The 24,909-nt window shown below is 34.2% G+C and overlaps 3 protein-coding genes across 9 annotated transcripts in view; all 3 read left to right on the top strand.

The window, feature by feature from the left end:
* LOC116343263 (partitioning defective 3 homolog) overlaps positions 1 to 16,255 on the top strand; it is a 54,266-nt gene extending 38,011 nt beyond the window's left edge. For 2 of the 7 annotated variants that reach the window (XM_031771241.1, XM_031771240.1), the window contains exons 3-10: positions 9,935 to 11,509; positions 11,577 to 11,762; positions 11,822 to 12,366; positions 12,456 to 12,659; positions 12,721 to 13,262; positions 13,325 to 13,781; positions 14,112 to 14,204; positions 15,237 to 16,255. In XM_031771241.1, coding sequence (XP_031627101.1) covers positions 9,935 to 11,509; positions 11,577 to 11,762; positions 11,822 to 12,366; positions 12,456 to 12,659; positions 12,721 to 13,262; positions 13,325 to 13,781; positions 14,112 to 14,204; positions 15,237 to 15,609 — 3,975 coding nt within the window. In that variant the 3' untranslated portion in view covers positions 15,610 to 16,255. Of the gene's footprint in view, positions 1 to 8,966; positions 9,599 to 9,934; positions 11,510 to 11,576; positions 11,763 to 11,821; positions 12,367 to 12,455; positions 12,660 to 12,720; positions 13,263 to 13,324; positions 13,782 to 14,111; positions 14,205 to 15,084; positions 15,134 to 15,236 lie in introns of those variants that run through there. The other 5 variants (XM_031771239.1, XM_031771238.1, XM_031771244.1 and 2 more) reach the window with 5 other exon arrangements.
* A 418-nt stretch (positions 16,256 to 16,673) lies between these two features.
* LOC116343264 (probable chitinase 2) lies at positions 16,674 to 18,918 on the top strand. The gene is made up of 5 exons (XM_031771246.1): positions 16,674 to 17,111; positions 17,182 to 17,328; positions 17,625 to 17,722; positions 17,825 to 17,976; positions 18,047 to 18,918. The coding sequence occupies exons 1-5, from the start codon at positions 17,051 to 17,053 to the stop codon at positions 18,816 to 18,818; spliced, it is 1,230 nt and encodes a 409-aa protein (XP_031627106.1). The 5' UTR covers positions 16,674 to 17,050; the 3' UTR covers positions 18,819 to 18,918.
* Positions 18,919 to 19,569: 651 nt separating this feature from the next.
* LOC116343270 lies at positions 19,570 to 20,708 on the top strand. Its single transcript, XM_031771252.1, has 6 exons — positions 19,570 to 19,671; positions 19,743 to 19,761; positions 19,911 to 20,022; positions 20,086 to 20,160; positions 20,235 to 20,339; positions 20,414 to 20,708. Exons 1-6 carry the CDS (start codon positions 19,624 to 19,626, stop codon positions 20,592 to 20,594), a joined length of 540 nt encoding a protein of 179 aa, XP_031627112.1. The 5' UTR covers positions 19,570 to 19,623; the 3' UTR covers positions 20,595 to 20,708.
* Positions 20,709 to 24,909: the final 4,201 nt, after the last annotated feature.

Genomic DNA, 24,909 nt, shown 5'->3' with positions numbered 1-24,909 from the left:
TGGTTGATATGATGTACTGACGCCAAATTCGAATGAAAAACAGGCCATGCCAAATTTTAAATATACGTTCTGTTGGAGTTAAATCGAGACTTAAGTAGCTTGATGTAATGTCGCGACTTATTTCCAGGTATTGAACCGTTGCATCACTGGATCTTACGTATGTTTTTAATGATTCGATAACTCGATCATGAGTTACTTTTTCAAAAGAACCATAGTTCATGCGATCAATTGGGCAAACATCCATTTGTGACAGACCATGTATGCTTTTTTGAACATCTTTAACTAGCGATTTCAAATGATTTATCGACACTTTGTATTGACCCATTGGCATATTGATTGACGGTTTCAACATTCTATTTCGCATTTTTGCCGCCAAATGGATAATGTCCTGAGTGACTATGACATTTTCTCCTGGTGAATCACACATTTTCACACACATAGCTGCCAATAGCTTTGGATCGCCGTCAGACGATATGCCGACTACTTCAATGCCATACCTAAAATATGAAAATATATAGCGTATAATCTAAATATATATCTGACAATTTATAATTTTTACTTTCTAAGCTCAGCTATTGTCAAATCCCATCGACGGACTACATCTTGAGCCGTAAAAGAACCAAGAGTTGTACCAAACATTTGCAAAATGAAGGGGGGCACACATTCATCTAAGGCCTGTGCAATAACCACATATGCATTTTTTGATTTTTTTAGCTCAATGCATCGCTTGATCATATCAGCATCTTTTGCCAGAAAGCTGGATATAAAAGACAAACATTGTGTTGACTGTTGAGTATTTTAATAACGCAAACGTAGAAAGTACTCAAAAAACACTCACCTGAATGGAATAGGAGAGCCTGTTGTATTGTTCAGTGGCAAAAGTAGACCAACTAACTGATTCGTTTTCGGATCATAAGTAATCTTCGATACGATGGCTGTGGCATCTTCCGAGAGCCAAACTGTTTTTACAGTTTTCACGCTGCTCAAATATTGCGATAATTCTTCACATCTGAGCTGTCCTTCAACAAGCCGAGATTTATTGCTTTCAATGCACCTCACTAGCATGATAAATAATAAATAGTTTTGAAGAATAATGGACTAGATAATGGATGTTTTTTTACTCACATATGGTTTTTATCGATGGTAATGGCAGATTACCACTTAAAAATGCATAAGCAGAGCGGCCTGCTAATAAGAAAACATATGTGGAAAAATATCGAATTAAATCCGTATAGCGGGCTTGGTGCTTTTCACTGTTAACATTTTGCTGAAATGTTTGCACCATTGCTTGTAATATGACTGGAAGTGGCGAACTTTGTGTGGCTATTGAATCCTTTTGTGAAACTTTAAATTTGTATTTTGATATTCCTAGTAGAAAGTCTCTATGGCCTGGTAAAAGTTTGAAGTTCTTTTGTTTTTTATAGAATTCAGAGTGGCAACAATCAAGACTTTTTATTGCGTCACATGTATTCAAATGTTTTTCTATATCTGCAATACTTTCTTTCGATATATTTTCAATACTTGAAAAAGTATCGTACCCAGATTGCGTTAAAAAAATTTGAACGCAATTTGGAACACTTTCACCAATAATATTTTTTATTTTTAACCAATCCATATTTGTTTTAGTAATTGATGAATGGAACAACGAAGCTGATTGAAAGTGTCAAAATAAAAAATGTCAAACAATGCCAATACGTAATGGCGCTAGTGTGGTCGGATCAAAATACGTAAATTATCAATAATAGAAATATTAGCATGTTTGTATAGGCATATACTAGGAGAAGTATTATAAATATTAGAAAAATATTAGAGAAATTAGCAATAAACTATGAAAATAGTATTTATTAGATTTTGTGTCCGTCCCCTAGAAGCATAGCGAAAGAGATACGGCAAAACCGCACAACCGATTTATTTGCATTAAACGCTTATTAATTCCTTAAATGAAACCGTACAATAGCGCGATATTAACACTTTTTCTCATGAATGTATATTTCATTATTATTTGCTTGGATGCGGTGATTTGTGCTCCTTAGTAGTGACTGTGGATTAACGTGCGCTTTCTCTCTCCGGTCGAAAATGGCAAACCAAAATTAACCGAGCATTATTTGATCTCTTTTTCAAAAAAATGGAATTTCATTCGAATCTAAAGTTTTGTGGTTTAGAAATATGTGGTGGTTTACGAAAAATTCCACATGGTTTTCTCCGTGTTTCCTCGAAAATCCAAACCATTTTTGTTGAATGACGATAAATTCCAGCGCAAATTTTTTCGATTGAACAGCCACGCGTTAAAAAGATGACATTCGTTTGGATTTTTTGTCTCTCTCTCTCTCTCTCTCTCTCTCTCTCTCTCTCTCTGACATATACTACTAGAAAATGTCTTGCATTCACAATTTCCAGCGATACTCAAAAAAGCGTAATACACCACCATTGTTTTCATGTGATTTGAATGCGTTTAATTCCCATTGTGAAATGGCGTTTTTCCACACTTTTTAAACTGAAAAAAAGTCTTTTTATTTCTCTCTTCTCACCACATAACAAAGCACCTCTAACGTAATGCAATTTGAGATCGCAGATAAAAAAGGTATCGCAATTTCAATGGAGAGAAATGTACGATTTGCCGCGAGACGAAAATTCCAATGCATCGAATGAAAAACAACGACGACGTCGACCATCGCATAGAAGAAGTGAAAAAAAAAATACACGGAATGAACAAATTCGTTGCAGTCGTTTCATTGATAAGTCTAATAGATGAATTCGTTTCGGTTAAAGGGCTCCAATGTACAATTAAATATGTGCATAAAATCACCTATGTGTATCTTTTGATCGGCAAGAGAGAGAGCGAGCAATGGCATCTGCTGTGCTGCAATGTAATCATGTATCGATGTTTCATGTTCATTCATTCTCAAAATGGAATTCCGAATGGCCAAATATGGTCTAAAGTGATTCGTTTGTAAGTAGTTTGCTTCGAATCATGTTTGTATTCATTTGTGTTTGTGTCAAAAACTCGCGGGCGCGCGTTAACTCTCATTCAAGATTCAAATGAGAAGCTCATCACGGCGGAGCGTGCAGCGCTTTGGAAAAACTGTGCTCTGTGTTGCTGCAAGTCAATGAACTGTTTACGATGCGTGGACATATATGTATACATGTTTCCATGTTGCTTTCATCTCGTTTGCGTTTGATTTGATCAGCGAGAGAGAGAATGCTCCGAATGTTTACATAAATTGTAAGGTTTTTTTCTCATCTTTTCGCGTGGCTTTGCAAAAAAAGTCAAATGGTTCAAAGAGAATTTGTATGTGCAGTTTGGTTTGATGAATGCGACCAAAGTGTGATAAATGTATGCCGGCAAATGGGTCGATTGATTAATTGACCGATGTGCCGTTGGCTTCGTTCCATTCCATTTTTTCTGCTCGCACACACACGATGACTTGAATTTCAGTTCGGTTCCGATGCTCACAGTGATGATTATCGGAAAACGTGTACAAATGTAAGAAATGTTTGCCCAGTTTTTTTTTTCAACTTCTTTTCGTTTTGTTTCTGCTCACCATGCACGCTGTATAATATGATTAGTATTGGAAGCCACAAAAAACCGATGTGTTTGAATAAACACAACACGATCTAACGGATTTTGCAAAAAAAAAAATTAAACCTGAGCAAACAAAATACTAAAACAATGACGAGAAAAAAAGAGTTTGCATAGCGTTAAAACTCTGTCGAATTCTTAAAACTGAACCAGTTAATTGTTACGACCGAAATTATGGCTTTCGACGATGTTATTGTCAATTCAAGCAGTTGGAGTATGTGTGCGCACGAATGCTTCAAGTTCAAACTTTAAACAAAAGCGAATTGATGATAAATAAAATCATGTTTTTTTCGTTCTGCTGCTGCTGTTTGCTTCATTTTTATTTTATTTTAATTCGAGTTGTGTGTAAGTGTGTGTGTGTGTATGCAAGTTGTTCGAAATTTCCGTAATTTATGATTATGACAATTACATGTCAGTTTTTCATTACGATTTATCTACCGTTATCTGTTAATAACACACTCACTTATTTCTATCTCTGTCTTTTTCTCTTCTATTTCTGTCTCTGACTCCATCTCTCCTTGTCACTCTTGCTTGAATTTCCTCTTTTTGTGATTTTCTGCAATTTTCCCATCATCCCGTGTCGTATTCTATTCTTCTGCCATAAAATGATGTAAAGTGTGAGTGAAACACGACGGTGGCATCGGCGGCGGCGGCAATATAATAAGCGCCAATGTGCCAAAGAGCTGTTGCTGTGATAAGCCAACAATTGAATTCGATTCATTTTTCTTCATTTTACACCATAATTACGAATAGATTGCTCCGTTGTAAACAGTGCGACATACTTGCGTTGAGTGACTTATTTTTCACACAATTCCTGTTTAAATGCTTTTTCCTCATCGTTGTACAAACACACGCGTTGTTTATGGTTGATTCTCTTTCCTCTGCAATTATGATTGACGAGACGTGCATTCATCGCGCGTCCAATTGCAGCGAATAAAAAGCAAAAACTCGTTCAATTTGCAGTAAGCGCCCTATTGAAAAAACACAACCACAACATTGCACTTATCGGTGCTGTGTTTTTTTTTTCGTCGTAATTGAACAGAGACTTATAGAACAAAACTCGATGTAAAGACGTAAAACTTGGCATAAAAAAGGGATCAGAGAGAGAAAAATTACGCAACAATTATGCTTATTAAGTATACATCGTGCGTGAAGAGTCGACAGTCGCAATTTTCTTTTATTATAGACGAAACCGATTGAGTGCAAGAAAGAGTGCGAACATTAAAGAGATGAAAAAAAAAACAAAAATCACGAGAGAAGAAAAGGCAATAAATGAGAAGTTAGAATGTGAGCTAATCGCAAATACGTTGAATGTAACTTAGTTAGTGCTGCTGCGGTTGTTGCCATGTGGCTGACTTCATTCAAAGCGAATTTTCTAACTGTCAAACATGCATGCAAAATGGCTTGAAATAATTGCCAAAGTGAAGGAAATGTATGTGCTAGAGAAAAAATCGACAAAATCTATAAACGTTTCGGAATATGTAGTATTTCTACTTGAACGATCGCTAGCCCATTTTTCTTGTTACTCTTCATCATCTCTTCGGCTTGTACACGTCAATTACTCTTTCACTTTGGTGGAAAAATTTGAAAAAATTTCTTTTCTTTCACTTTGAACACATTTATTTTCGATCGCGTTTTTTTCTTCTACCATGTAATGACATTTGAATGAAGAAAAAAATTTAGAGAAAAAACAACACATTTCATGTTTGCTATTGGATGATATGTGTATAAGTGTTTTTTTTTTCGAGATAAATTCTTATGCAAACAATTCTGTTCATTCAACAAATTCTTTCGATCGTGTTTATGATGGTATCGAGTTCGAAAGATGGCTTGAAGCAGCAACCACAACATAAATTCATGCTGATGTAGATGAAAAAAAATCAGTCAATCATTGTTGTTACATGGCGGGTTTTTTAAGTAGGTGTCGAATAGAGACGAACGATGGGGAAAGAATAAACATAATTGCCACTTTTGCCCTAAAAGCAGATAAAGAGAGTTTTTTTTCTTTCTCTCTGCGTTTATTACTTGCTGCATTACTTAGAGAGAGAAAGAGGGAGAAAGAAAGAGAGAGAGAGAAAGCGATGATCAAAAACCTCGCATTTTATGTTACCGATCAATTTTTGAGCATTGTGATCGTAACTATCCCACAATACGGATTGATCAGAATGGGTTTAGTTATATGGGTTTGTTATTTGCACATGTTTATGCAAATCTTGATATTTAATATGGCTCGACGAATAATGAATGTTCACATTTCAATCGTTTGCGCTTTTTTTTATTTGACTAAACAAAAACAGCGCACAGGAAATCGATGCAAACGGAGTCTCAATGATTTGTCGCTTTGAATAAAATATATTGTCACGAAGACAAATAGACGATCCGACTTCTTTCAATGTGAGAAAACTCTTCGTTTTCCATTCAATAAAAGAAAAGAGGTTGTTTCCCATTTCACACGAAGAATTTAGTTGAATTGAACAAAATAAAACCGAAACGAAAAATTCGACCTGAAAAATGCGATGATTGATATGACAAAGAGAATCAAAGAAACATTCATCATTCTTCAACGCTCAAACAAATGAAAGAATTCCTTATACAATAACAAAGACTCAAGGAAGAAAAAACATTTTTTTAACGAAATACCCTCCGTTAAACTTGATAAAAAAAGGTATTATTGTTGACATGCCAATGACAACAAAGAAACGACAAGGAAATTCAAAGACACCAAAATCATTCAAACATCATAATGTGGTGCTGTGTTTGTGTTGTTGTTGATAGACGCAATTTTCGGTTAAGTATACGCACAGCTACCGTTGCATGTCGTCGTCATCGTCTTCTTCATTGTCGTTAAACTGCTGATAAGCCAAAAAAAACCAATACATAGTCGAATGAGTCATTTGAATGCGCAGACCAGAGCACACGAACGGTTGCCAATGTATATCAACAAGTGTGGTTTAATTGTTTTTTTCGTGTGGTTGTTGTAGTCATTACGAAATACTGTCGTCGTCGTCTCCTTGTACGTATATATAAACCTAAATACCGCAAGACTCGATGTGAAGTAATGTTGATGGTAGTTGTGCGCACGATGACAATCGACGTGAAAGTGTTCGTCACTCTGTGTTGAACGTTGAAATGGTCGTGCGAACTATCGCAAAACAGCAGGTATAAATCCATATCAGGCAACAAAATGAAAATAAATATAAAAAAACGAGCATTTCGAAGCAATAAAAACATCTAAAGCAGATATCTGTCAAACAATGGCAACAGCCAAACAACAGAAAAATCATCATTTTTTCTGTTGTTTTTCAACATGCTCACACAACGATAACAAAACACAAAATTATTGTCTATTTTAAGCAAAAATAATATCATTTTCATCTGATGTTCATTCTCTTTCTCTGTCTCGGTGTGTGGTGCACTCACTCGCACACAAACACTCTCACGCACACTTACGCCAACTGAAGCAGACTATGTGTTCGGGTCTCTTCTGTTTCTGTGACGACAACAACGGCCGATGTAATTTCAGTCGGTTTTTTCACCTGAATGTGGTTCAGTCGAGCAATTTGTATTCTTAATCGTTCGTTCATCAGTCGGTGTTTACGGTTGTTCATACGACTTATTATATCGATGTCGCTGCCGTTGTTGTTTTGGCTGATGTGATGCTCGGTGTATTACACTAGTGTAAAAGATCTTGTCATGTTCGACAGTTATCTGACTTTCGATTTGAGATTGTGAACCAAACACTGTTTTTTTGTCTGGATTTTTTGCTCTTCGACGTAGCGGATTTTTCATCATCACACACAGACATACTATCGCCATTGATCCCGTGCATATTTCGAAAGTTATTCCGAACAGCAAAATATGAAATAATATTTCGTCGTTTTTCACTTCACGATTCGTCGATTTATAATTGATAATTGCGCATACAGTTTGATTGGCAGACAAAGTGTATTGATTTTTGTTGTTTTTTTCCATTGGCCAAGGTTTATTTTTGTTGTGCTAAATTAAACCATTTGCTTTTCACTGATTTCCACTGTATCGGTTAGTGTTTAGTGTATTTTTGTTCGGTGTATGATAAATGCCGAAAAAAAAGACTGTTCTCTTGTTAACCAAAAATCAACTATGTAGAGCGTTTTTCATTGATTACGCAATTCCTAAACGTGCAACAAAGAGAATCGGGTAGCGAAAATCGAATTTTGTGTTTGGCGTTGTGAAATGACGATTTTTATATAATTATTGTGTTTATTGTTTGCAATTGCTGGTTTTGAAGTCGATTTGCACACATTCACGCGCGCTCACACACCAAATCAATTGAAATTCATTCAGTCGGTTGATCATTTTATTTGTCCAGCTTGTGTGTCTGTTATTATCTCAATTTTGGTCAGATATTACTTTTCCGCACACACCTAGTGTGTAAGGTAAAGTATTGGAATCGGTCGAAAAATTAACACCCTCAAAAAACATGTTTTCTGGGTGTTTTAGGAGCCAGGGAACACGAATCTAGCGTTTTTTCGATGTCCGAATGTATGTGCGTGGTACCCTGTACGCTGTACGCTGTACGCTGTACGCTGTACGCTGTACGCTGTACGCTGTACCCTGTACGCAAAAATTTGTTAACACGATAACTTTCAAACAAGAAAAGTAATTCAAAATCTGACTTCACAGGATGATTGGGGGTGCCGAGGAATAGAAACCATTAGATTTTGAGCGACTTTGGTTGACAGGGTAAAGTGTCATGTCTGGTGTGATGCCCATGTCCATCCATGGGAAAAATTCAATTTTTCTTCCAAAAGTGATATTTAATGTATTCTTAAACACTCAAAAATGTGTATTGGGGGGTTTTTGGGTACGAGAAAACCGAATATGACGTTAATTTTGCGATACAATCAATTTTCGAAACACTTTTCATACAAAAAATTCAAAAAATTTGGATTTTTGTATGGAAGCCATGCCTGTATGATATCGTAATGAGCTGAAACTTTGCACAGGTTATTTTTATCACACATAAATACTATTCCGAGAGTTTGAAGACATTTCAACGAATATTAGGGGCACCTCCCGAACAATATTTTGGATTTTTCGCTCTAAAACGAAATTTTGTATGGGAAGTACCCTTAATATGCATTGAAATTTCTTCAAACTTTCAGAATGTTAACTTTTTGTGAAAAAAAATAACCTCTGCAAATTTTCACATGATTACGATATCATATAGGCATGGCTCCGATACAAAAATTCCCATCTTTAGTAGTTTTTGTAAGAAAAGTGCTTCGAAAATTATTTTTATCTAAAACTAATGTCAGATTTAGTTTTCTTTCATGTCGTGGATCACAGTGCGGAAAAGTTCATCTTACGGATGTAAGACATTTTATTCTCTATTATTTTCTTCCATTGTTGAAATATATGCAAATTTAATTACACGCGCACCGAATAAAAGAAAACGAAAAAAAGCAAACATTGTGCACGAAAAAAGCCCTTTTGAAGAAATACCTGAATGAAGTGAGAGAGAAAAACAATGCTCGAAATTGAAGTGATGTTCATGTTTGCATGTCTCATCTTTCCAGCCAGTGTAATTAACGCATAAGACAAATACACATACAGACAGACAGAAAATCACATGTAAATGAGGTCAAAGTGAAACGAAACATACATTTTGTTGAACGAAAAAAAAAAATCATCCAAACAATGTTTACGGTGATGATTGTACATCATCAGTTGTTCGTGTGTACTTCTTCAGTTTGAACAACGTTCATCGACGCATCAGATTTCATTTGAAAATCGTTTGCAAAATAGTGTTGATTTGTAATATGTAAAGAAAGAAATTGGTAAAAAATGTTCGACGTGCCACCAAAATGTCCGGCATTGGCCGACAAATTGACTGGATTGTTTAGTTGGCGCCAAACATATCGTGTACATCATCGACAAAAAGGCATTACGCACACATCATATCTAAACAAAAGACACTCATTGACATTATCACGAAGCGGAAGCTCATCGGATCAAGCTGCTGATACATCGACCACGGTATAACCAAAAAACCCAAAACCAAACAAATTTTTTCTTCCGCAAACGATAGCACATCTAAACGATAATTTCAAGTGCATAAATAAACCGCACACACACATATGAGAATGAGAACTGCTTTGTTGACATTGCTCATGTGGTATTTTCGACGAAATAGAAAAGAGTAAAACAAAAACAAAAAACGATAAACAAATGTGATACGGTCATTTAAAGCGCAATTTGTTAGTTGCTTATCGAAAGTTCCTTCCACTAAAAGCTATATATAGATTATTTCAATTGTTTTGTTATTTTTAACAATTTTCCGAATATTTATTGATTTCATTTCTTTATCTGCAGGATCCTGACTCATGGACAGTTGTACACCATTTAGAAACACAATCGGGTGGTATACTCGATTCTGATGATCAAGTTAACGATGTGGCCGATGATCGTGAGCTGATTGTAGCAAATTTTGAAGATTCCGGACCGGATCCGGGCGTACCACAAGGCGGTGGCGATGGAGCCAGCGGTAGTTCGGTCGGAACAGGCAGTCCCGATATATTTTATGCACCACCAAATGAAACCAAATACGGTTCACAACACACACATGCCACCAATACTGATACGAATAATATTGCACCTCATATTGAGGTAACCGATGCCAATCAAATGAATACGTCCGGAGTGGGATTGCAAGTCAGACGTAGCAGTGATCCATCGCTGCATCAGCTTGGTATGGAAATTCCGAATGATCCGATTGTGAATAATTTTAGCCCATATAATGATGCAACAAAACGTTGGTCGGCAGCACCAGTGTGCCGAAGCGAAACGGATCAAGTGGATCGATTATTAGCCGTCACCGTCGATGATCGAAAGACAAATGCTAGTCAATTGTCGCCATCATGGGAAACACAACAATATGAATCACCATCACAACAGCAACAATTGCAAGTGCCGAAAAGTCCAAATAATGAAACGACACCATCGCAATTTTCACGGTCTGGCCGATTGTCGATGCAATTTTTGGGTGATGGTAACGGTTACAAGTGGATGGATGCAGCGGAAAAAGTTCAAAATTCGGCCACATCACAAGCGTACACATCAAAATCGTTGCCACGTGAATTGGCCAAACGACGCGAACCATTGGGTCAAGCATACGAATCGATTCGAGATAAAAATGGCAAAATGCTATTGATAATCAATGAAAATCGTGGCCCATTGGGCTTGTCAGCCATACCAGATCCGAAAAATGGTGGACTTCTCGTGCAAAATGTGGACAAAGACAGTCCGGCCGAACGTGGCGGTTTACAACGTGGTGATCGTATTTTGGAAATAAACGGATTTAAATTGATCGGAGTATCGGAGAGTTCGATACAAGATTATCTACGACAAAATTGTGCTGCACCCGAACTGAGAATGCGTGTGATCAAGACGACAAATCTTATTCAGAAATTGAAAAAAGAAATTGACGATATGGTCGAAGCTGAGGAAAAGCAACAGCAACAACAACAAGTAGCAGCCACAAAATCCGCAAACTCATCGCCAACACGCAAAGTACCCGGTGCATTGTCATCAAATGCGCTTGCCTTACGAAATAATAATAAAAGAAAAATCGGACGCAAAATTGAAATTGAATTGTGTAAAGGACAGAAGGGGCTTGGTTTTAGTGTGACGACAAGAGATCATCAGACGGGCGGTGATTCATTGATTTATATTAAGAAAATTTTATCGGCCGGAGCCGCCATCGAAGACGGACGATTAAGACCCGGTGATCGATTGCTTGAAGTTGATAACGTTACGATGACTGGCAAGTCACAAAGCGAAGTTGTGGAAATACTGCGAGCCACAAAAACCGGTTCGACCGTACGATTGGTCGTTTCAAGGCAACAGGATCTCAGCGAATTATCGGATGATAAAGACGTCATTAGTGAAGTGAGTCGACGAACAAAAAATATATTCGATACAAAATAATTTTACTAAATGATTTATTTCTTTTCAGATCAATTGCGAACAAGAAAATGACAAAACAACGCCACCAAAACCACCGCCACCCGTTTTACCGCAGAAACCAATTTTAAGGCAGTCGGCAAAGAAGTCACTCGATCTATCATCAACATCATTCGATGAAAACACAAACATGCACACCCCGCTGAAAGAGATTTGCCGTGAATCGATATCGTCAAATGTAAGCCGATTTGATAATACACACCAAACAAATTCTTATCAATTTATTTTCCTCTTTAGGGAAGTGAACAAAATCATTCGTTTTCGTTTCGCAATCGTGAAATACTCACACTTCACATTCCAGTGAATGATACTGAAAAGGCAGGTCTTGGCGTTAGTGTCAAAGGAAAAACTGGTTCACAAAATTCGTCGAATGAAAGCAATAGTTCACGAACCGACGGTGATTTGGGCATTTTTGTAAAAAGTGTATTGAAAGGTGGAGCTGCATCGCGTGACGGTCGACTCAAGATGAACGATCAATTGTTGATGGTAAACGGTGTTTCGTTACTCGGACAATCGAATGCTGAAGCCATGGCTACGCTTCGCAAAACAATGGTACATCTTCCCGGAAAATATCCAAAAATGATCACACTACAAGTAGCACGCCGTATCATCCGGCCAAACAGTACAATCGAAGCGCACGAACTAAGCAATAATTCAACATCAAGTGCTAGTGAACAATCGGGAAAAACAGTAATTTACTTAAGTCCCGACAAAAACAACCACACCGAATCGATGCACATCATGAAAAATGGCAATTCCAGCTCACAACGATCCATGAACAGGTGAGTATTTTTTTCTTTTGAGATAAAACCCTTTCTAGTAGACACAAAAATGAAATGTCCAATGTTTTTTTTTTTTTTTTTTCAAATAGATGGAGCAATCCGGTACTGGATCGATTAACTGGCGGTGTTGTAAATCATGTGAACCAAAAACCAAACGGAATGCCACACTTGGCTGTATCGAGTGGTTTACGCAACGATAGTTACTACATGGCAACAAATGATACATGGAGTCCAATGCAGATGAAAGAAAATAACTCGGTTCTAATCGAAGACGATCAAGAACCATTAGCACCGTAAGTATCACTAAAGAACCTTGCTTCGAGGTGCAGATCTAATGAATATTCAATTTTTCAGTATTTTCAATATGGACGCAACACTGAATCGAACGCACGATTCGAACCATAGTATACATAAGCAACCAATATCGCCATCATCACCAAATCCATGCGAAACAACATACTCAAGCCAATTGTCATTGGAAACAAATCCACCGGTTGATCCATTCAATCGGGATGCCATTGGACGACGCAGTATGTCAGAAAAGCATCATGCCGCACTCGATGCCAAGGAAACTGACACATATCAACGCAATAAAAAGATGCGTGAAGAACGTGAGCGTCGTGCTCGACCAAAAACAATAGCCACACTTGGATCGATGGAATCAATTGTGGCGGCCGTGAAGAATACTTCGAAAAATTCTGACCTAAGCCGAGAGGCCCTCGATCGTATCACAGACCTGGGACCATCGCTTGGTATGAAAAAATCGTCGAGTTTGGAATCGCTTCAAACAATCGTACAAGAAATTCAATTGTCCGATGAGCCCAGAGGACCATCGGCATTGCGAACGCCCAGAGGCAGAGGCAGAGATGAATTTGTTCGTGCCGAAGTCGAAAGACGTATGTTAAATTTTCAATCATTTTCGAGATGTATTTTATTAAATTTCAATTTTGTTAAACAGCATCGCGAAAGCATTGGATACTCGAAGGAAATGCAAACACAACATCAAACGAACATGATGACGGTTTCATGAATCGTCACGGTCCATTCCAGAGCTCTTTGAATGAGGGCAAAAATAAACGTGCAAAGAAACCAGGCATTTTGCGTGGCATTGGACACATGTTCCGTTTCGGTAAACATCGAAAAGATGGCATTGCAGCGGTCGATTCATTTGATCCGAATGCAACCATGAATATTACGTTGCCGTCAAAATCGTCGAACAAAGAAAATAAATTGTCAACATTGTCATCGAATGGATTGAATGCATCGGGTCGTGGCAAACCGCCAAATTATCAGCCACCACCACCGGTTGCTGTTGGCATACCGGTCGCATCATCAAATGGAATTCATCAGAATGACGTATTTAATCATCGGTACTCGCACTATGTTAACTACGATGAATTGCAGCAACAAATTAGGTATGGTTCAACCATTTTCTACACATTTGACGAATACATAAGTAGCACTACAAACGTAGATGATCTTGATAATTAACCGAATACCAATAAAAAAGCACTAAAAATTAACACAACAATTCGATCTAACTTCTAACGAAAATTCAATTAGACACACACACAAACACACATACACACAATTCTTAAATGTTTAACCATAGAAATTGCCAAATTTAGTTTTGATCAATCGTATATTTAATCAATTTAATTAATTCGATATTTCTTAATCTAACCCACATTTTTTAATACAAAACCAAAAAAAAATTGAACTTTTACACACGTAATGCACGACAGTCCGCCTCCTCAAAATGAGCAATTATCCGAATCAACATTAGCGCAAATGCGTCTACAAGTAATGCAACAAAGGGTGAAGGTCGAAGAGGAAAGGTAAATGTAACTTCCATTAATACAACACAATCTGCTGGATCAAAATTTAGTTTGAAAATTAGACTCCCGTAGTACATCTTGTTCATACATACACACACACACTCAAGCATTCCTTGCACAATCAAACACCACCACCACAACCACAATCAATTACCGTATTTAGCATTTGACCGCGCAAAGAATCGATCAATTGTTAATGAAATAAAAGCTTAGCAACAAATTTTTAATTGAAACTTTTCAAACCTCTTGTTCAGTCCATTTTGACATTCGTATTATATTAAACAGTAGATACATGTAATTTTGTGTGTTTTAAAAATGTAACCATTTGCCATATACCGAATTAGAATTGAAATAGATGACATTCTTATCGATGTCGATATGTTTTTAGAAAAATCGTAAAGAGAATAAAATGTTTATTTAATTCATTTGTCAATTGAAAAATCTCTTGAACACCGTTTATTCCATATTTGCATGGAGATTAGTAATTGGTATTTAGATTTAAATAAATGTGAGTCGTTTAAACAGAAAATAAAACCGAATCGATTCTTGTGTTTTTATCACAATCCCTTGGCGATATTAGTCAAACAACATTTTTATCCCTTCTCACTTTTTCCTTGTTCATCATTCCAAAAAAACCAACAAATTAGCCACCCCCATTATAAATTTGTAATTGATACCATTATTTTGTTTTAAATAAAATTCATAATCATCAAGCACGATATATTAATGTTTGCAATTAACTCTCATATTTTTTTGTTTTCTTTTTTATGCGTAATTTCATGTGTTTATGCACCGCACGTTTCATAACCTCATAAAACAAACATTTATATGTTTTTCTTGTAAAAAAAAAAAACTTGTTTTGTGTGTCACATATATCTAGAAAATTGCGTTTGCAGCAAAAGAAAATAACATTGCAATAAACTAAAAACAAATAACACATAAAAATCAAAATGAAAAGAAACAAAAATTCTAATTGAAATGTAAATCCTCCAAAAACCAAAACAAAAAAAATCCAATGTACCAAAATTACAGTCGGCGGCATCAACACTATCATTCGCAACGATCAACCCGAACCGTTGATTTGAATAGTCATCATCAGCGTCCAACGTCAACCTACTACGAATACGAAACGTTTCAATACAATGGCGGCATCGGCAGTTACAATCCAAATATAACAACGCCACCAACATCCAATTTCAACCATCATGTAGCGCTGAATGGAAGTCAACGAAAAATTCACAACGGTCAGTCGCCGTTAAAATATCGGTCGCCCAATTCACATGGTGGCAGTATGAGAAATCGTGGTCCATTTGTAACACAAGTCACCATTCGAGAGCAGCATGGACAATCAAATGGCGCTCAATCACCACACAACGCAATCACAGCGTCTGCATCGAAAATCTGACCCCATCGAAACCGAATTTCGATTTGCAACCAAACAATTACCAGGAATTTAAAATACCGATCAAGTATCGTCTAAAACGTCAACGTTTACTACGATTTACTTTTTTTTACTTAACATCTTCTATTTTTCATTTCAGTTGAACTGAATGTGAAATTTAGATTTAGTATTGCTGTATTACTAGAGTTAAAGTCGAGATTAATAGCTCTCATATTTAGAAATAATGTCATTTAGCATATAGAGTTTTTTCCCTACTTATTATTTCATTCGGAAAAGTTAGTTGTGTTAGTTAGATTAAAGACAAATAAAGACAGAAACAACAATTCCGTTTCATTAGTTGATCATTATACGATATTAGGTTCGCGAATTTTGTAAATAGAAACAGTTTTAATAGTTGAGGCAGTGAGAAGGAATGAAAGAGAAATAGCGAAAATTCATTAATTTTTGCTAAAATTGGGATGCTAATGATATACGACGTTTGAGAGCACAAAACAGCCATTTTTGAATATTTTTTTTAGATACTACTCATTAGAAATCGTATGAAGACAAGACATGATTTGACTCAAGAGAAGAAGAGCAAGAGAAAAAAATCAATTCCAGCCAACAATATAAGTTTTATTCCAAATAAATTCAATTCCAATTTAAGAAAGTATTTTTTTTAAACAACAAATATGCTGTAAATTCGCATTTATTTTGCCGAAAAAAAGTCGATGCACAGCAAACTTAAAATGTGTACTTAATTAGCATAACTTTTTAAAGATGAAATGATGTAGATAAATTAATAGTGTTTAATAAATAATTATGTGCCTATTCATTGTACCTAAGCTTTTGTGCGAGTCGTTGTGGACAAACATTCATTTAATTTTAAACAGTATTCATTCATACCCATCCCATTTCAATGTATTTTTTTTGTCAAACAGTTCACCGTCTAAGTGGTTCAAATCGAACAAACATTTGTATATACTTTTTTGTTTCAAATTTCTTCGAATAAAAATACTACTTATATCCAAATGAAGCGAAAGAGCCTTTAAGTATTCCAAGTCATGACTTTGACTTTTACTTTTTTTCGGTTTTATTAGGGTTTTATGCTAAGTTTCAAAGTTAACTGAAAGAATTTCCAATATTTAAATGAAGGAACATTCAAATTTAGGTAGATTTGATGCTTAAGTCTTTTGAAAAAAGGTGAGTTTGCGTATGTTTATCGTAAGTATGAACGAGATAAGAACAGTTCTTAAAGACCTACAGCACCACTGGGGCAGACACAATGTAATTATGGTCAACGTACTAATTACTATGCATCATTAGCAGCTTGCCGGCCTTCTTTCACCTCTTTTTATAAATTTTTCATTTAGTTCTCCGTTAAACTTCGAGTTGGTCACAACAATTTCTTCTCTTTGACTTTGTTTCATTCTTGATAGAATTTTTGGTTCGTCACACATCAATCATGTGGTGCATTTTCATAACGATTTTGTCCGGTGTTTTAATTTTAGAAGCGACTGAAACGCGTAAGTATTTTATACAAACGTTTCTCTGTTGATCGATTTTAATTCTGTTATTACATTTAATTGGATATAGTTTCAATTACATCGCACGGAAAGGTTGTAATTTGTAATGTGGCCGAACGATCTATAAATCCCGAATATAGCCTCACAAAACATGACTTGAGTCTGTGCACACATCTCATTTATTTCGAAATGGATCATTATAATGCTGAAAAAGAAGGTAAACTGAAAAATTTCGCTTTTATTTGCTCATTTGAGATCTGCTCAGACTAGACGCTTTTAATGTTTTTCTCAAGTACACATGAAATCTTTGCATATTAAGCAAAATATGGACAGACGTCGTTACCAATCAGTTTCTATTGAAGAAAAATGTGTAAACGAGAGAAATATTTATAACGACTAGTGCGAGTAATTGCTGAAAAAGGTCCAAATGTATATTACCTTAAAAAAGAGTGATTCTGAATTTTTCTTCAAAAAATGTTAAAACTTTTATAAAACCATAAACAAATTCAATAGGATCAACAAAATTCTCGAATGACTACTTCAATACGACTTCTGATGGATTGATATTCAAACAGCTGCCTACAATTCGCAAAAAATACCCAAATTTGAAGGTAACTCCTATTTTCTTTCTTAATTCGGTATTGAAAACTTATTGCCAAACAATTTGCATGGATTTTGAGTGTAAAATTTTCAACGACATCTTATATCCCTAGATTTGTTTAGGAGTAAATAGTATGCCAATTGACTTCTCCCAAATGGCAACGGATGAGCGAAAACGTAAACAATTTTACCGGAATGCGTACACCTACTTAATGACATCAGAATTTATGGGATTGGACTTGAGTTGGAACTATGCACAAGAAAAGTAAGACACCAATCATGTTCAAAATTCCATCAAAGAATGAATTTAATTAAATAATTATTTTTTCTTTCAGTATTTATTTGACTGAATACACATTATTTGTGAAAGGATTGGGTGACTATTTACGATTTACTGGAGCACTGCTTTTAATTAGGGTTAGTGAGCAAACGATGAACATGGACGTCATGTACATTCCCATATTATCGAATAATTTCGATTTCGTACACTTTACACCAGAATATCCAATTGATGATAGATGTAAAGCTTATAATCTTAGCGATGCTTTGAGAGAGCATGGCATTAAACGTATCGAAAACATAGTTGGAGATTTACTCGATATGGGTGTTTTTCCATCGAAAATTGTCATCGGATTCAACATTGGAGGAGTTAATTTCGACCTTGCATTCAAAACCAGAAACTATTTGGGATACAACAAGCTGTGTGATGTTATTTCAAATGAAGCAAATGGATGGATTCAATTCTATGACTCTGAAGCCAGTATGGCACTGGCAAAAAAGAAACATCATTTCATTGATTTTTGGCGAAACATTGTTGTTTTCCAGAATACACATTCGATCATAAACCGAATTCGACTTGCCCTCAAATATAATATAGACGGTGTTATGCTCACTTTCATTAACACAGATGACGTTCAGGGCAAATGTCAAATTGACGACAAAGTGTACAATGACTTTGTATCGCCTCATGTTAATATCACTTTAACAATGTCGGTGGAGAATAGCAGATTACCACTTTTGAATAAAATCAACATAATGATGACAATGGCAATGTATGAAATTAGAAAAGAAACCAAATCCGAAGATGCTGTTATATTTTTGGACTGATGCGCTTTTTCATGTAACTTTTATATCGAGTTTCCTAAGAAATTATTTTATAAAAAAATTTGTTTGCAAAGAATAGAAAAAGGTTTTCATAATTGTCTGCTTATGTTTTTGGTTTATGAAGATATATTTTGAGTTCTAAAACTGTAAATTCCATATTTGTTGAAACACATTCGCAAGAAAATAAAAATTATAAACATTTTTCCATTTAATTACATTATTTTAAAAGGTGTTTATTGTATTTGCGTCATTTACTTTGGAAAAATGTGTTCAATTTTAAGTGAATTACGAATGAAAATATTCAAAAACATACACCAAATATCCAAATGTGAATTTGTCTTGATATTTGCAACCTTACTTATAGGGTGGTTCGATTTTTGGTACAAATTAAAATGTGAGACTGGATATAGTAAAACGTTCTGAAAAAAAGGAAAATCGACGAATATAACGTTAGCATGTGTTTCTGATGGCCAAATGTTAAGAAATGTGAAAAAACGCTATTTTAAACACAGAGAAATATACAATGAAAACTAGATGGCAAGTCATCTCACTTGTTTTCTGTGCGTACGTATTTTACCAGATATTTTCAATATAACCAGCTGAAAATTGAACCAACCTAATGATTAGGTAAGTTTTATTCGTAAACAATATGATAATAATATTATTTAAATTTTTGAAAAATTGAAGAACATCTTGTAAATGTGAAAACATTATTTAAATTCCAGCGAAAAATATAAAAACTTGTGAAGACTCACAGTTTTTTTTCAATTGCGTTTTAAACTTTGAAGCTTAACCAATACCTAAAAAAATGTTGAAACTTTTTGTAATATTGTGTATAATATCGGTCGTTTTTGGGGTGAGATGAAAGTTTTTTTTACAAGTTTACATTATTTGTTACTCTTTTTTTTCGTTCCCTTTTTGTAATAGGGTAATTCAAAAAAACCAGGTTTGTACAAATATTAAATATTACCCATCAATTAATTCATTTTTATTGAAATTAAAATGAAAATGTTGAAGAAATATTCAAATCTTGAATATTAATTATGTAAAAAGATCTGAGCACATTTTATCAATTTTATATTTCAATTCTGAAAGCCGTTTATCCCACTTCTGTAAGCTCTATAATAAATGTGGCAAAGGTCGAAATTGATGTGAGCTATATTGAAAATGCCAAAAAAGATCTGACCATCGAAGATTGGACGAAAATGTAAATATAAGTAAGCTTTACGTATAGATAATATAAAGCAAATGTTTGAATATTTTTGTACAGATGTATGGGTTCCACGCAAGTCAAGTCCAAGTTTAAAATGTCAAAATTAGTACCGAATTTCTTAAAGAAAGAGGAGTGAGTTGAATCAACAAATCTTCTACATATTGAAATACTTTTGAATATATTGTCTATTGCTTTTCTCTTTTCAGCGCTATAGTTAAAATTGGCACTAAAATTAATAATTTGGTAAATGAATTTCAAGAAAATTATACAAAAAATCCAACAACATATTATAGTGATAGTCTTTTTGAAAGGTAAATTCATTAAAAAAACAAACTACCAAATGGTTTTGTATAGTTATGATTTGTGAACCTTTGTTATTTTGCAGCCATAAAACTACATTTGAAAAATGTGCGAAGAACTTGGCTGAAATTTATAAAAAGGATGGCTTACAGGAATTGGTTGCATCAGTGTGCCAGGACATGTATAATAATATGCTAATAATGTATGAGGCGCGACCCTTCACAAGTGGAAACGTTCGCAAATTTACTTTCGCTCAAGAAAACTGAAGATTACGCAAACTAAATGTAATACAGATAATTTCAAAAGAGATTTTGTTTTTCGCATTCACATTCTATTTTTCTGTTCAGAAATAAACATTTTTCTTTTTGCTCCAACACACAGTTTTGAAAGTTACAGTTTTGTTAAGTAATTTTTTTTTTTTTTGGAACCAAATAGAAAATATTTTATAAATTCTCTTTATCACTTTATCATAATCACAAATGATCAAAATTTGCAACTTGATTGATCAGTTATTAACTCTTATTCCCATACTTCTCTTGAAAATTTGATAATGTGTTCCGTTTCAGTTAGATAGAAAAATGATACGAACACAGTAAATGTGATACATTTGTGTAATTTCGAAACAGATCCCACCTTTTTGTTTCTGTTTTTACAAAATGTGTTTTCTTGTCGAAGAATTAGAATTGAAGAAATGAAATGCAATGGTTACCGGTACTAAGACTTTGATAAACTTTTCAAATAATTTAATATAGATTGAAATGAAATGATCATTTAAGGTGTTGAACGATGTGGTAATTTTGTTCAAAATCTGAATTTCAGAGATTAGTGCTGCTTATGAAAATGTTTCTGTTTGTGCTTGAAATTATAAGTATAATTATAACTGAGTCACTGCATCGAACACAAAAGCAATTAAGTGCAACTTCAAAAGCACTTAATACGCTTTAATCTAATGTGATATTTAATTATAATAAATGGGCATAGTTGTGGTAAGATAAGCGCTTCCCCCTTTACATGTGAATCTTTTTGAAGTAGTATATGAGGTTATTTTATTAGAATACTTACGATTTGTTTATACTTTTAAATCAAACCGAGACCAAACACATGCAACTTATTATATGTATCGATATTTTTATCGATGTATACCTTTATCCACGTGCGTTTGAAGTGTCGGATCGAAACACATAGATATTTTTGGTTCGGTAGATTCACGAGCATGCGCAATGGCATTCACGTATATACTCACTGTATGACATTATCAATTGGCAATTATATATTTTTGACCGCCGCCAGTGCTCAATACTCAGTGCTCTAGTTCAAGTTTAAGAAATCACTTCGATTTATTTGTCGCAAATATTTTCAGTAGTTTTCAGTGTAATTTCACTTGGGATATAGTTCTTATCATTTTCTTATTGATTTTTTTAAATAAAATAACCCATTTGAATTGCTTAATTCAAATAAATCATCAGCTTTTCACTCGAAACGGATTAAATTCAATTAATATTTTGAAGGTAAACGTTTAAATATAAAATAACATAAAATTAAAGTTTTATAGTTTCATTTTAAAGACATAAAAATATCACACCCAAAGTGAAATGAAATCTATTGGAGAACATCAGTCGATAAATCGTAAAGAACTCACAAAATTTCGATTGAATAAAACATACATTTTGGGAATTTCCTGCGGTGTCTGCGAGCATGTCATTGAATCGTGCTATCAGAACAGATGGCGGTTTTTCTGTTTCATTTAACAAAGTCTAAACTACTCGTATTATTATATGGATTAATTTTTTATGCTTGTTGGCCATTTGTTTCGAATTTCAAGTGTAGATTTATTTATTTATTTCAATTCAATGCGAAAGCACCATACTTTTAATCAGTTTTGTTTCTTTTTAAGTTGTAAACTGAACGTTTGCTAACTAAAAATATCAAGCCACAAAGATTGAGGTTCATGAATATACCAAGATTCAAGTTCATAAATATAATTATGGACATAATTAGTTGGAGATATCATTAAAAATGAGTGATGGGAAAATATACATATAATAAATTTGAATCGGTGGCTATGGCATAATACAAGTATAAAATCGGTATTTTCATGTTATACTCCCATCATGGCCAATCGATCGACAAAACTTTTTAATCTACACTGATACAATCAAATATTTTTGACCAATTTCAATAATTGAAAATTCACATTTGAGTGTTGTAATAACTGGTTTCAAAATGAATTGGGAGGAAGAAAGAAATTGTCAAAATATATGGTAAAGTCGATAGAAAAAACTAAAGGTTGAATTTGATTGAAAACTTGGCAAAATATATAACAAATTTTGATTTACGATAGTTATTTCGTCATTTTTTGATATTTATTGCGACAAATGAATTGAAAAAATAATCTATTTTATTAAGTATGAACTAGTGAAATATCTGAACTGAGTAATGAGCCAGTTCCCTTACTTTTTTATTGTATTGACATTTGACTAAAGATAAAAAAAAATAAGAGAAATATTAAAATTCAGATAACATGATGTGCACCTTCAATTGATAGTTCATTCGATAATTTCCATCGTTTGATGCATTCATTCTATGAATAATATGCCATAATATTATTTAAAATAAAATGAGTTCTCGTTGTTTCTTGCAACTTGCAAACAATTTTCATACAAATTCAATAATATTTCTTATCGCATTGAAAATAAAAATAAATAAAAACACTTATTGTCACCAATAAATTGATAAAACATTTCATGTTTCAAATTCTGTTCGGAAATTCCGATTGAAAATTCCGTTTGTGATGAATGTGTGTATTTTATCCTTTCAAACTAAAAGTGTGCATTTTTGTCATTTCAAAAGTGAAATAAATGATTCATTATGAAACAAGCACATGAACTATTAATATAAGATACAACGATGACTTTCCAATTAAATTTTATGTTTGAATGAGTCAAGTGTTTGATAAAGCTCATCACGAACAGTGGCAAGAATCGATTTGGGAAAATAAAAGCACTATGTAAACAAAAGTCAAGCTAATTGTCATCTACTATCAACTCGTGACTGATATATATTGATTTAAACTATACACGTATGATAAGAACTGTGCCCGACGGTTGAACAAACGACGCATTTTACAGAAAAAAAATTGTAATTCTTTAGTACACTTGCACTTGCAAGTGCAATCGATTTCAATATGATCTGCAATTTTTTCTCACCCTGGTCACAAGCAAACGCTCGACCCGATTGTAGCGTGACACTGCAGTGAGAGAATGACTATTTCGTAGCCTTCAGCGAAAACGAATTTACTTTTATGTTTTAATTTTTAGAGATGATGCTGAACACGTCATTTTTTTTTTTAATTTAGGTCATGGCCAAGTGCTGGTAACATTTCTCATTCATTCATGATTTATGTGATTACACCACATAACAACAAGTGGCTTTATCGAATATCTAAAAATGTTCCTGCATTACAAATTGAGTAAAAGATATCGAAATAAATTACGGTTTTATTATGGACAGACATCAATTACACATTTAAACATGAAAACGAACGATGGAACACAGCTGATGGTTTTCAGTATTGTTAGCTAACATTTATAATCAATAATCATAGTTTGTAACACTTCTTCAAATTGGGATTTTATTATCAGTTTGAATAATTCCATCGACCCATTTTTAGTCATAAAATCAATGGCCAATTATTGTATTGAATTTCTTTCTCGTTAAAAAATCAAACTAAGATCTCAAAAGTATGCATTCTTTGCTCGATATTTCCAAGGAACAGAAGACACTTTTATTGTATAACAAAACATGGATCTATTAATAATCAGTTGAGAGTGATCAATGTGAATAATAAAAAAACGTCAATGTTACGTTGAAAATGTGAAATCGATAAAGAGCTAGGCTTTTCCGAAGTAATTTGAAAGGAGTGGCTTTGAAGAAATTAAGGTGAATATGCAGCATTTCTATCTTCTCATGATAAATAATTGCTGTATTTCACCCGGAATAATTTTTCTCAATTTTTTTTTAAAACAATAGAACATATTCATTTCATTCAACCTCTATTTCAATCTTGAGTTCATTTGTAATTATTGAAATTGAACTGGTAATATGCGAGCAGAATGAAAAGATACCGAGAATATACATTGGTTACAAATGGCAAGTGGCGAACTAAGAGTGATCAATGTTTAAACAATAATATAAAAATATAGTAAAATCTAGCCCATTTTTGTTTATATGAACAATCCAGTTCTTAAATCAAACATTAAATTTAACATTGCTATTAATTATTTAAAATAGAAATGTGCACGCAACAAACCTTGACCTTTTGATAAATTGTGAGAGAAAAAAAACGAGACGATTGGAAAAAAGGTTACTTTATCGATTTGAGCGTTAACTTACTACTTGACGCCAAAGTAAAAATAATAAATATTCATGTGTAACATAACAATTATCCTGCAAAGTGTTATTCATTATGCATTTTATGAATTATTACGGAATAATAAAAATGAACTACATGAAAGTAAGTGCACGTGCACTACATTGTAAAAACAAGCAAGTGTAATAAAAACAGCGGATCTCTCGTATTGA

The sequence above is a fragment of the Contarinia nasturtii genome, unplaced genomic scaffold, assembly GCF_009176525.2.
Source record: "Contarinia nasturtii isolate CC-2019 unplaced genomic scaffold, AAFC_CNas_1.1 Cnas_scaffold_993, whole genome shotgun sequence".
Taxonomy (NCBI): Eukaryota; Metazoa; Arthropoda; class Insecta; order Diptera; family Cecidomyiidae; genus Contarinia; species Contarinia nasturtii.
The sequence above is the reverse complement of the archived record's forward strand: the minus strand, read 5'-3'. Positions and strand labels throughout refer to the sequence as shown.